At 33.8% G+C, this 13,445-nt stretch overlaps 1 protein-coding gene across 1 annotated transcript in view; it reads left to right on the top strand.

The window, feature by feature from the left end:
- Positions 1-13,445, top strand: part of SPAG16 (sperm associated antigen 16) — an 894,878-nt gene that overhangs the window by 46,586 nt on the left and 834,847 nt on the right. Inside the window, exons 6-8 of the mRNA XM_068543791.1 lie at positions 888-995; positions 7,004-7,121; positions 11,582-11,651. Coding sequence (XP_068399892.1) covers positions 888-995; positions 7,004-7,121; positions 11,582-11,651 — 296 coding nt within the window. The remainder of the gene's footprint in view (positions 1-887; positions 996-7,003; positions 7,122-11,581; positions 11,652-13,445) is intronic.

Here is a 13,445-nt window from a genome sequence, read left to right as displayed (position 1 = left end):
TGAAATATGAGAGGCAGATTTATTCCATTCTCATCTTTTTGCGAGCTGTCAGTACTCTAATTTAGTCCATCCATTTTTCAGAATGTTAGAATCTCAGTGCAGTAGCACTTTGTCAGTTAACTAAGACTGTTAGATAACCACTTTTACATTATAAATTATATTTTACATTATTACATTGAAACTAACTTACATTGTAGAGGTGGGGGAAACATTCCCATTAATTTTTTCACATACGACTTGGGCTGAGAAAGAATACTCTCGCTTGCTTTATGCCAGGGATCTACAGAAGATATATCCAGTTGAAGAATGCTTCTGTATCACAACACTGATATTGAAGACTTTTCTCATTAAGTTACCAATTATTTTAGTAATATGATCTGTAGGTGGTGTATATTTTTCACATGCCTTACCAGAATGAAATCTTGGTTTTCTAGAATTTATACGCTTTCTTTTTTTCAATTATCAGAACTAAGTAGCCCACTTAACCATATATTCAAGCAAGTTCAGAATTAAATTTTGTGAAGTCTTTTCCTTTATTTGTAATTATTTTGAATTATCCTATTTTATATGTATTTCAATTTTATAAACAAATTGTCTTTGAAAATAGATGGATTATGTGTTATTGTGGCAGCATACCTTTAATTTTCCTTTATTTAAATGAAATGTGAATAAATGATATTTTTTAAACTACAGGTTTTAGCCTGTTCATTCCCCACCCCCATATATGTTATGTTGGTTGGGATATTTCAATGAGAATTATAATGGAATCTTTGCTTTTCAATAATCTTTTGAATTGCTTAGTACTGGATTTGAACTGATAAGTAAATAATTTTTTCAGAAAAGAATTAGCAGTGATTTTTAAAGTTGTTATTATTTTTATTTTTCAGCAAGGCTAGAGAAGATCTGCTGAAAACTCAGAAAGAACGTGATTTTCATCGAATGCACCACAAGAGAACAGTCCAGGAGAAAGACAAATTAATTAATGACCTCAAAGGGTAAGCTGCTAGTATTTGTTGGCATATTTATTAAAGAACTATTTAATTTGTGTTAAGCCATTTGGCCATAGAAGAAGGTTCCAGGTAAATCTATTCATTCAGCATTTATTGAGCATCTACTGTGTGCCATGTGTTTGATACGAAGATGAGCAAGTTTAGGTCCTTGCTGTCAAGGTTCCCAGAGACTATTAAGATGTGTGATGGGGGAAGAGTTAAACGGAAATATAGTGTAATATACTGCATTGTTTTTATGCAAGCCAAGAGGTGGTCACCCCAACCAGATTGGAGAGTGAGATGGTTCAGGGACCTATTTCTAAAGGAAATGCATTCTAAAGTATGAGTTAACAGAGTGAGAGAGTGGGGTCAGCATCCTGTGCAAAGGCACCAAGTCACTGGAGGAGCATGACATGTTCGCCAAATTGTAAGCATGGAGAGCAAAGTGCAGAAGCAGCTTGACAAGGGCGAGGTGGAGGGGGCCATATACTACATAACCTTGAATTTATCCTAAGGCTTTTAGAAATTACTCTAATGATACTCAGATTCACTTCCCTCTGCCCTCTTCCTCTCCCTGACCCACCCCCCCCACCCCCCCCCCCGCCAAATAAGAAAATAATTTATAATCTCTAACTAAAATTCTCCTTTGCTTGTTCTAGGGCAGTGCTGCCCAATAGAACTTTCTGTAATATTATAAATATTTTATATCTGCACTCCCCCATATGATAGCCGTTAGTCACATCCTCTACTAAGCACTTACAGTGTGGCTAGTACAACTGATGAATTCAGTTGCTGATTTTATTTAATTTTAATTAATTTAAGTTTAAATTTAAATAGCCACATTTGGCTAGTGGCTGCTGTATTGAACAACATAGCTTAGGGGTGGTCAGGATAATTGCTGTCTTTTGTAGTGATTATGGTCATTATGGCTATTATGATTTCTTAATTATAGGCTGTCTCGAAAGAATAAATGTACTTTCTAACTTAGCAATATATTAGAAATTAACGTTTTTCTGATTTTTCTTAGTTGAATCTCTATAGAAATCAAACACCAGTTTAATGACAGAGAGATTGCATTAACTTGACAAAAAGGCCTTGAGAGTGTTTATTCACTGACTTTAATCAATGCTTTTGGTTTCATATTTTGGTCTAAATTATTTTTTTGGTTCATAAAATTGTTCCAAGTCTAGAAAAATTCAGAAAAAAATCTTTGAAATGATTTGTTTTCCTCTTAACAAAAACATTAATTGAGAAGTAGTACAATGTAATGGAAAGAGCTTGGATTTTGGAGTCAATTAAACATTGGAAGCCTGGCTCCACTACTTACCTTTGTGTGCTCATTGTAATTCTGTTTCTTATCTGTAAAAATTCTCATAAGAAAAGTACCTAATATAGTGTCTGGAACATAATAGATAGTAAGTACTCTGCACATACCCTAACATTGAAAGTATGTGCTAAATATATACTATTTCATGTAGATTTCCCTTTTGCATTTTTATACAGGTCTCTTTTTAGAACTGTATATTGTATTTTGTTTTAAAAAAATTTATATTTTAATATTTGGGAATTAATTTTATATCTTTTATATTTGGGAATTATTCTACTCTCAGGACAATAAAGAGGCCTGTGGCTCTTCTGAAGTCACGTAGAAGTCTATAAAGGTAGCGAAGCTTTTTCTTGTACAAAGATAACTAATTGATGTGCCTTCATCAGGGTGAGGTACCCATTTGCCCAGAGGAAAAGCCCAAAGGTATTTTAGTAGTTGTGTGTGTGTGTGTGTGTGCGTGCATGCATACATACACATACACATACGTGAGTTTGAATCACAATATATTCTTCATGGGAAAGGTCTCAGGTTTGAGTCCATTCTCACCCTCTGTGCTGATACAAGCAGGCTTCAGTACTTCAGTTACTTGGGTTGATGACAGTCTCAGAGCACCTTTGTATCCAGCTGTGGCAGCTGAAATATGATTGTTCACGGTTGCTGATGTTCTATTCATGGTAAATTGTTGTTTGAGTTTTTGTTTTAAATTATTTTTTTGAGACTTCTAGCCTATGTGTAAAATATATCATACTTGTTAAATTTCCTAGAATGTTTAAAGAGAATACTATTATAATTTATTTCATGTAAAAATTCAGCATTTTCAGATTATACTTTTTGTAATCCTTAGGGGCCCCAGTGAAGAAATCCACATTACATTGGAATATAACTACTGTTATATTATTAGTGTATATTCAGATAGCCTTTATTTCCATATTTAATCAGTAAGAATAATGTCTCCATTGGACCATCTGGATAAATCACTAATATATTTTTTCTAAGGACCTAAAACAAAATTTCGTTGATGACCTGAGAGTCACAGAAAAACTAGTCATGAAGTTAATCAGTCACCAGTGAAGTTAATCAGTCAGCAGTGAACACCTTATCTTGTAATTGCGCCATTGCATAATAAATCAGCTATAGAGAAGAGGGTTTTTGATTCCAGGATAAGTTAGGGTCTGGGTTCTGTGTGTCATATTTTACCCAAACATTTCAATGATGTGTCTTTTTATCATAAACCACAAAAATTAGCCTTAATGTTTTCTCTAAATTGTTCAACTAAGTTGTAATTTGTTGCTTTTACCTGTCAATTTTTCAGAATTTCCTGTTTAACATGAGTGACTTATTATGAATGCACTTATTTTCAGAATTTTTAATACCAACAATTAGAACTGATAAGTGGATAAATTATGAGGTTCTTATGGAATTTATAAAACAGTCACACTCTTTCAGTCTGATTAAACAGAAGATTTCTGTGAATGTTGTTTCCTTGTTATATCTTATTGGTATTTATGTGTTGCTAGTTCTTTGCACAGAGGATAATCCAGTCATGTCTCATGAATGAGTAGATGCCAAAATCATCAATAATGTTTATACTTCAATTGCCCACAAACTCAGCACACAATGTTTTGTGTATATAACTCTGTACCTGAATATGTGTTTACAAATGTATAAATGTCCCTAGAAGTGTATAGTATATAGCAAAATGTATATATGCTAAGTACATTAAGTAGAATAGGGGATGAAATTATATATACTACTTATATCTTTTATTTTCTTACTCTCTCTTGCTTTGCTGAGTGTGACTGAATTAATACACACTAAGTATATATTATATATAAAATACATATTATATATAATATAATATAAATATATATCATAACTTTAATGCTTAGGTTTTATTACTGTCATTAATGAAGTATAATCAAAATTATGTTGAGAAATATGATTTATAAATCAATGGCTTTCATAAATATATTCATGAAAATATTTTATAAAATGAGGACTACTGTTTTAATTTTTTAATAAAAACAAATGTAAAATTATTTTGGGGGACTTCTACTTTGAGTCATATCAGAATAACTGGTATAAAGCTAGCTCTCCAGCTGGTACTGGACTAGCTGTCCACTGTAACGAACTACAAAACTGGACAGAATTTTTGGTATTGTTTTTTAGAGTAGAACTGGGATGTCCAAGAGGAGGGAAATACACAAAGTGAGCAGCATGATCAGCCCAGATTTCTGTCTGGAGGCACTTTGCAGAAAATAGTATGACAAGGTGGGACCCAAGCAGACCACGGTAGTCTTGACGAGCTCACAAGGCAGAGGTCAGAGTTCAGGGCTGCTGAGAGAGCTAGAATTTGCAGGACAGGGTGCGCAAAAGGAGGGAGGTACATGAAAAGGTACTTGAGAAATATCTGTAGTGGTTCCTTTTAGTCTTTGACCAGATACTAAGTTGTGGAAGTACATGGTAAGAGGACATGAAGCCTGCAAAGAACAGCTCCTGGGCAACTGTGTGCCAAATGGAGATTCCAGAGATTGCAGATGTAGGAGTTCTGACCAGCTACGATGGAGAAAGCTCACTGAATACTCCGAGCACTCAGTTAAGACCCTAGATAAACCCTGCCATAGGAGCTGAGCTATTCTAGTCTTGGAGAAGGAACTATTTTAGACTTGCCCTATAAAAAGCTTAAAGGTAAACTTCAAAAGGCCTCTGCAGCAGCTTGCAGCACAGCTGAAGTGTTAGCTCTTTCTAGGGCAGGAGGGCCACCTCTGCAAGCCCATATGGCCTGAGGAGGAGCGCTATAGAAACAACATTGTCAGGGACATCCTGAGAACCAGAGAAAAAGAAGTCATTTCATATTGATGAGAGTCAGTTCATCAGAAAGATATAATATGCATGATTCTAATATAAGACTTGAAAATATATGAAGCAAAACCTGATAAAGCAGAAAGGAAAAATAGATATTTCCATAGTTATAATTGGAGATTTTAACATTCCTCTTGTAGCAATTATTAGAAAAATAGGCAAAAATTCTCAAGTTGACAGAACAGGACAAATTAATTGTGCATAATTGACATTTCTTGAATTCTGTCAATACTTTGGACTTTTCAAGTTCCTATGGAATGCTCACCAAAATAGGTGGTATGCTGAGCCATAAAACAAATCTCTTTAAATTTCAAACAATTGATATCCATACAAAGTATCTCTGACCTCAATCAAATTAAATTAAAAATCAATGACAAAAAGCTCTGGAAAGTTTCCAAATACCTGGAAATTAAGTAACATATTTCTAAATCACCCATGAATCAAAGAAGGAAATGAGAAAATATTTGGAACTGAATGATTTAAAATGTAACATTAAAATTTGTGGGATTCAGCCAAAGCAGTGCATAAAGTGAAATTGATAGCTTATATTAGAAAAGAAGAAAAATTTAAACCAATGGTCTAATCTTGTACCTTAGAAGCTCAAAAAAGAACAATTAAATACAAAGAAAGAAAAAGATCAGAAACCAATAAACTAGCAAAGGTATAAACATAATACAAATTCAACAAAATCATATATTGGTTATATAAAAATATAACAAAACTGACAAAATTTATAATAAAATTGTCAAACCCTAGATATACTAATTATCACCAAATGTTGCCAAAGAGGTGAAGTAACCAGGAGTCTCATATATTGCTGTTGGAAGTATAAATTACGACCCAGCAATTCAACTCCTAGGTATGGTTTCTAAGAGAAATGAGGGTATATAACCAAAAATATCTTATATGACATATAAGAATTTTCGTAGAAACTTTATTCATAATAGCCCCAAAGTGAAAACAACTCAGTTCTTCATCAGCATAATATTGGATAAACACATTGTAGAGTATACATACAAAGGAATAGTACAATAAAAAGGAATGAATTACTGATATATACAACAACATGGAAGGATCTAAAAAAAAAATTAAGCTGAGTGAAATAAGCCAGTTTCTGAAGAGAACATATTCTATTATTCCAAGTATATGAAGGTCTAGAATCTCCTGAAATGTTAGAAATGCTCTATATTTTGATAACAATGTGGACTACCTGGGCATGCATGAAAACTCTGAACTGTAATACTTAAGATCTATATATTTCACTCCATGTAAATCACACTTCATAAAAACAAAAAAATATTTTGAAAACATTTTCAAATAAAACAGATTCTTAAAATTTACATCATACATTGAGATGAATTAAGATATCAAAATATTTTATACTTAATTTTCTTAATATGAGGTTATTCATACTTGTTTTCAAGACCATCCTTAATTTTGATGTGAATGACACCCTTTCTGTTTAATCATCTATTTTCTTTTTGACAATTGTCTTTTTGAAAATTGTTTCTGAATTAAAGAAACTGCGATTTTGTTTTCTGTCAATGAATAGCAGCAACTTCTGGGTGCATACTTGAATACAGCAAAAGGAAACAGAGAACTAGTTAACTCAAGAGAAATGTGATTTTCCCACCTCCACCTAGGTTGCAGGGAAGTTGCATGCCAAATAATACTTCTTGCACTTCTTGGCTCTGTTGTGTTGACCTTTATATGGTTAATTCATTTCTTATTCCAATGCAAAAAAATAGAAAAAAAGATTTAGATGTTAGATGGAAATCACTGATTTAACTCAATTACCCTTTAAGATGCCCTTTATTTTTCATAGGTTGAAGTTACATTACGCATCTTATGAACCAACTATAAGAGTATTATATGAGAAGCACCACGCTTTACTGAAGCAGAAAATGCTGACCTCTTTGGAAAGAGACAGAGCAGTGGGACAGGTAAAGAGACCATCCAAGCTACCTGAAAATGATTTTTAACCATTTATTTTTTATAACATTATTAGAAATATTGGTTTTGTTTCTGAGTTAAATTTTAAAAGATTTCCCCCAATTGTCATGCTGTAAAAAAGATTAATTTGGAAACATCCAGGAAAAGTATTTTATCCATTTTAAAACTACAAAGATTATTATTGAATTAAAATTATTTAATTAAAATATAACTTTTTAGGAGATTATTAAAATATAGTTACAGAGAAGAACTCAGCCATTAAAACATAACAACATTTAAACTGGGTTTTTTTTTTTTTTTTTTTTCCATGTCTTTTTTTTTTTTTTTTTTTTAAACATCTTTATTGAAGTATAATTGCCTTACAATAGTGTGTTAGCTTCTGCTTTATAACAAAGTAAACTGGGTTTTAAATGCCAGCTTTGACAGCTATAAACCTGGACCTTACCTAAACACTTTAAACTCAGATTTCTCATACATAAAGTATAGCCACAATGACCTATCTTTTAATATTGTTGTGAAACTTAGATGGGTTAATGAATAGAAAGTCCATGCAATTCACCCCCAAATGAATATTTGAAACACCTAGTTACTGACCCAATTTTCAGTCATTTTTGCTGTTGACACCCTTTTTCATTCTTCTTACAGGGTTTTTTTATAGGCCTAGGCCTAGGGTAGTGGTGAGGAATCTCTAGTATAGAATTCAAGAAAAATGAAACAAAATGTTTCTTGACCACATTAAAAATATGTAACACTTTATTAGAAAATATAAAACTGCTACTATGCTTAACATTCTTTTATTGTTTTCTGGAGATTTTAATTTTTGGTCAAACTTTCAGAAGCTACAGAAGCTTGCACGATGGTTACAAAAGTGTGAATGATTTTATTAAGACTACTTTAATCAACTGTATATTGTCTTCTCTTGAGTGTAATCTTCAGCTACTAAAATGAAAACATCACTTGTCTCCTTGTTTCTTTGTGCTTGAAATTTAATTGTGTATTCTTGAATGTATGAATTGCATTAATGGTAATATTGCATAAAAATAGTTTAATAATAGTTTACATTTTTATGGTACTGTATTGTCAAGCCTTCAGAATTTCATCTCTTTGCTCTTTTTCATCTAACCTGTCCCCATAGCCTCCCAACAAGAGACACAATTCTACAACCTGGAACACTGTGAGCTAGATTCAGGTTGCTCCTGCTTCTTTTCCTGCCACAAACCAACTTAGACTTTTGCTCCTTTAGACTTTTGCTCCTCATCTTACTCTCCTTTTCCCCCTGTTCTCATGCTCATCTCCCTATTACTCTTCTCTCAGGAGGAATCCATCAGTCCCCTGGCCATACATTCCCAAGTGACCACGTATACTTTGGCATCTCTGACAGACCACTCAGACTAAGTTTCAATATTCAAGGATATCAGGGCCTTCCAGGCATCCATGATGGCAAGTGCCTACACTCCCCTCCAGATTGTTGATTTCTACATCTGCCATCTATCTATCACTGGACTGGATCTTCCAGTCAATATCATTGTGATTAGGGCTAAGTTATCTTCCTGGAATGGCCATCAGTTCCCCTATCTCTAACATGAGGTTAGATCAAAGGCCATATTAAGGACATATTTAGGCCACATACAGTCTTTGGGTTTCAGATTGCTCATCACTGGTTTAGTTACAAGAGCTAAGGATTAGGAGTGATAGGAATCAGCCCCAGCTGTGCTGCAAAGTAGCCATGTGAACATTCAGGTAACTTTACATATATGTCTCTTTTCTCATTCATTAAACGAAGATAAAATTACTTGCCTTATGATTGATATGTATCTAAAATGAAAACGTGTTTAAAAATGAAAATCATTCTCTCTATGAGGAAGGGTTGAATTTGACACACTACCATTCAGATGTGTAAAGAACTGTATCTTCATTATCTACAACTTATTTTGTCTTTGAACCCCTACTCCTGCTGAAGGCAAAATAAAACATAACCTGCTATTAAAGACTATCCAGATCTTTCTGGGTTAAAACAGTCTCTTTGAGTTTAACACAGGGTGTTTGAATGTTATATTAACTGATTGTTTAGCTAAAACATATCTGTCAGTGTTAATTTTCTGTCTTCAGATAGCATCCTTTTCTTCTCACTCTTCCCAGATGGCTCCTGGTACAAGAGACCCTTATGTGTCCACTGGCCCGAAGTCTACATGCTATCCTTTCGGCCTTCACTTTCTAATGTAGTGTGACTGGTTTGGTTATATTCCTGGTGTTTAGGTACATGGTTCTGGGTGGTTCTTTTGAGTGTGAACCTAATATACCTTGCTTATTCCATGGCCTCTGCTACACCATCTGTGAGATCCTTAACATCTGCACCTCATTGTCCTGACTCTCATTCATTGTCATTTCCTTAAAAACCTTATCTTAATGACCATTTAGCTTACTGTGTTTCTCTAAACATCTAGACTTCTCAAATACTTTGCATGAAGAAGGGTTAGATTTTAGAATTTTTAATGCTATTTAGTTTGTATATAAGAGCGAAAGTATACTGTGAGATGACAAAAATCTAATAAGTATGTGTTTTCAAATTCTTTTGATAGATAATAAACAATGTAACTTTTATTTATTTTTAAAAAATATTTGTTTTATTTATTTATTTAATTTATTTTTGGCTGTGTCAAGTCTTAGTTGTGACACATAGGATCTTTGTTGCAGCCCACGGGATCTTTCGTTGCGGTGCACAGGCTCTTCGATGCGGCACATGGGCTTCTCTCTAGTTGTGGTGCCCAGGCTCCAGAGTGCGTGGGCTCTCTGGTTGCGGCACGCGGGCTTAGTTTCCCCGAGACATGTGGGATCTTAGTTCCCCGACCGGGGATCAAACCTGAGTCCCATGCCTTGGAAGGTGGATTCTTTACCACTGGGCCACCAGGGAAGTCCCCAACTTTTAAATTTATTTAAGTCTTATGGAAACATCTATAATTTAATTAGTTTCAGCTTTACAAAATTACTGAAAATGTCCAAAGTTCTGAATTAGAGCCCCATGTTTCAAAAAAGATAAAATATAATTTATTTGTTAGTATATATGTGTATAATAGATTACATTTTATCATTTTTGGATCATGGGGTTCAATTTAGGATAAATTCTAAAAGATACATACATATATATGTATGTATTTCTAGGTCTGTCTGCTGAGAGGGTCTAGGAGTAATGACACTGCAGTAGCAACAAGTATACCCAGTGCCCAATATCAATTTCTAATACTATTCTCCAATAAGAGGAAGTAGTTAGTGCTCCTTGGAGAAGTGGCTGAGTGTAGTCTGGGCAAGGAAAATACAAGATGAGCCCGGGTGAGCATTTGGGGCATCATGTTGTGCTAGAAAGTAGGAAATGTTCATAATGTAAAAAAGAAAACAAGGAAGGAAGGAAGGAAGGAAAGAAGGAAGGAAGGAAGGAAGGGAGGAAGGAAATACCCAATACGATAATGGAGTATGTCAAAGGACAAAGGAACTATTGTGGGCAACTATAGGTGGACCACCAACCAAATTTGGTTTGGATGTTGAGCCTGATGATGTACCATGGTAATGCATGGCATTAACAGGGGAAACAGGGTATACAGGAACTCTCTGTACCACATTTGCAACTTTTATGTAAATTTTACACTATACTAAATAAGAAATTCATTAAAAAATTTTATAATCCATTTGGCATCCAAGAATAGATATAAAATTTTCACTTTTTTTCCCACCCAGGCATTTCATGAGCACTAATCCATAGATTACAAATTATTATCTGATATTTTCCATTAATAAAGAAATGTTGCTACTCAATGATAGTAGAAAAATGTGTGTATCTGTATATAATTAAATAGATGATATTTTGTGTTGGCATAATCATATAAGGGATGAGATAGCTTTTTAAGGTTGAAATTTTAACTTAAGTCCGTTGTTCAGGAAATATCAGTAAATGGTATGCCACCAAACTAACAAATTGAATAAAACAAGGAGTAAGTTTGTTGGTGGAAAATGAGTTAAGAGTTTTAGGATAACAACAGTCTCTTCATATTTTACTTCTCAAGTAATACTTACCTCATCTTTTATGGACATAAAGATGAATTAGGCTGTTGTGAAGCAATTTCAACAGAGGAGAAAACTCTCTCAAAGTAGACACCTCAATAATTATCATTAAAAGTGTGCAACGAGTATTGTTGTCTCAGGAAACTATGCTGTGAAATAAATGTTTCAGACGTTTACCCATAATAGACACTTAATACTTGCCATGGAATTGAATTTAAACTTAAAATTATGTTTTCTTTTGTTGCAATTAATGGCTAAATTTTTAAAATACATAGGGATTAATCCAAGAGAAATTAATGTTTTCTGTATTTTGTAATCAATATTTAAACATTGCATTTTAACCCATTTTTTGAGTTATTTAGTATATAACCTCATATCTTTGGATTTTACTTTTTAGATTTCTGGACTTCAAGAAACACTGAAGCATATGGAAATAGGGCATACTTTCCATGCTCCTGAAATTAGAGGTAAAAGTGAACTATAATAAAACTGTAATTTATTATTGGTTGGTGATTTTTCAATCTTATCAGAACTCAAAATGCTGATAGGGTGACTTTTCAACCCTATATTTGAGGCAACTATTTTTAGGCATTGGAAAACATCACAAGTCACAGAAGGCAAATGATAGAAGGAAAATTTGTAAGTTGAGCTTCACCATCATCATGACTTTTTGTCCGGGAAAATTTCCAAACCAAACTCTATGGCGATGGAGGTCAAGAAGAGCATGGCAGTCCTGTTTGAACTGAAAAGGCAGACTATAGTTCATAAGTTGTTGAAGCATCTAGAATCTGTAGGAAAGGGCACCAGATAAGAGGGTGCTGCAATGAACAGTGGCCTGGTTTGTGAGAGAGTGTACTATGAGTCCTTAGCTGATGGCTGGGCTACACATGCAAGACTACCTGAGACTTGCCAGAGAGAAAAGGCTCTTTAGGATTAAGAGGGGACCAGTGATCTATATTTCTGTTTTGTGCCAGTACCATACTGTTTTGATTACTGTAGCTTTGTAGTATAGTCTGAAGTCAGGGAGCCTGATTCCTCCAGCTCCATTTTTCTTTCTCAAGATTCCTTTGGCTATTCTAGAGATTGTCATACTGAGTGAAGTAAGTCAGACAGAGAAAGACAAATATCATATGATATCACTTATATGTGGAATCTAAAAAAAGGGTACAAATGAACTTATCTACAAAACACAAATAGAGTTACAGATGTAGAAAACAAACTTATGGTTACCAGGGGGTATGAGGGGGACGATAAATTGGGAGATTGAGATTGACATATACACACTACTATATATAAAATAACTAATAAGGGCCTACTGTATGACACAGGGAACTCTACTCAGTACTCTGTAATGGCCTATGTGGGAAAAGAATCTAAAAAAGAGTGTATATATGTATATATATAACTGATTCACTTTGCTGTACACCTGAAACTAACACAACATTGTAAATCAACTATACTCCAATAAAAATTAAAACCAGTAAAAAAAAAAAAAAAAAAAGAGGGGACAAGGGATTCTAGTTGTCAAGCAGTGATGGGATATATTGGCATTCTGGCCAGGCCTGGATGGAAAGACCTCTTCAACACCTTGTTGACACCATATTAACATTAACCATCCTGTACCCACCCTATAAAACGAAAAAGAAAGCTTACACAGGATTCCTAGGGGAAACAGAGTTTAGAGTTTGAATTTTGCCAAGTTAGAGAACCTTGGGGAATATTTAGGGCTTTCCATGGATCCACTCGAACAGAGCATAAAATTAAGCCTGGAATTCAAGGTGATCATCAAAAAATTAAACTGCTTACTAGAACAGAAATCAGTACCTTTCAGAGGAAGATAATTGTCCAGAGTCTTTAATAATCTACCTTCATACTGCTCAGTGTATAATTAAATTTTTCTAGCTATGTTATAGAAATTGGAAAATGTGATCCACAATCAAGACAAAAACAATAAATGGAAACCTATATTCGGATGGCCCAGGTGTTGTATTTAGCAGATAAAAATGCTAAAGCAACTATTTTTTAATATGATCAAGCACTTAAAGGAAAATATTACATTATAAATGAAGTGGTAGAGAATCTTGGCAGATAAATGGAAACTCAAAAAAAAAAAGGAAATAGAAATCTCTTACTGAAAAATATAGTAACTAAAATCAAAATTTTATACTTCACAATAGATTGGAGATGATGGAAGTGTCAGTGAATTTTAAGAGCCATCAATAAAAATCATCTATTCTAAAGAAGAGAGAGAAAAAAAAGGA

This window comes from Eschrichtius robustus, chromosome 5 (genome assembly GCF_028021215.1).
Source record: "Eschrichtius robustus isolate mEscRob2 chromosome 5, mEscRob2.pri, whole genome shotgun sequence".
Taxonomy (NCBI): Eukaryota; Metazoa; Chordata; class Mammalia; order Artiodactyla; family Eschrichtiidae; genus Eschrichtius; species Eschrichtius robustus.
Note: the sequence above shows the minus strand (reverse complement) of the source record. Positions and strands in the feature narration are given on the sequence as shown.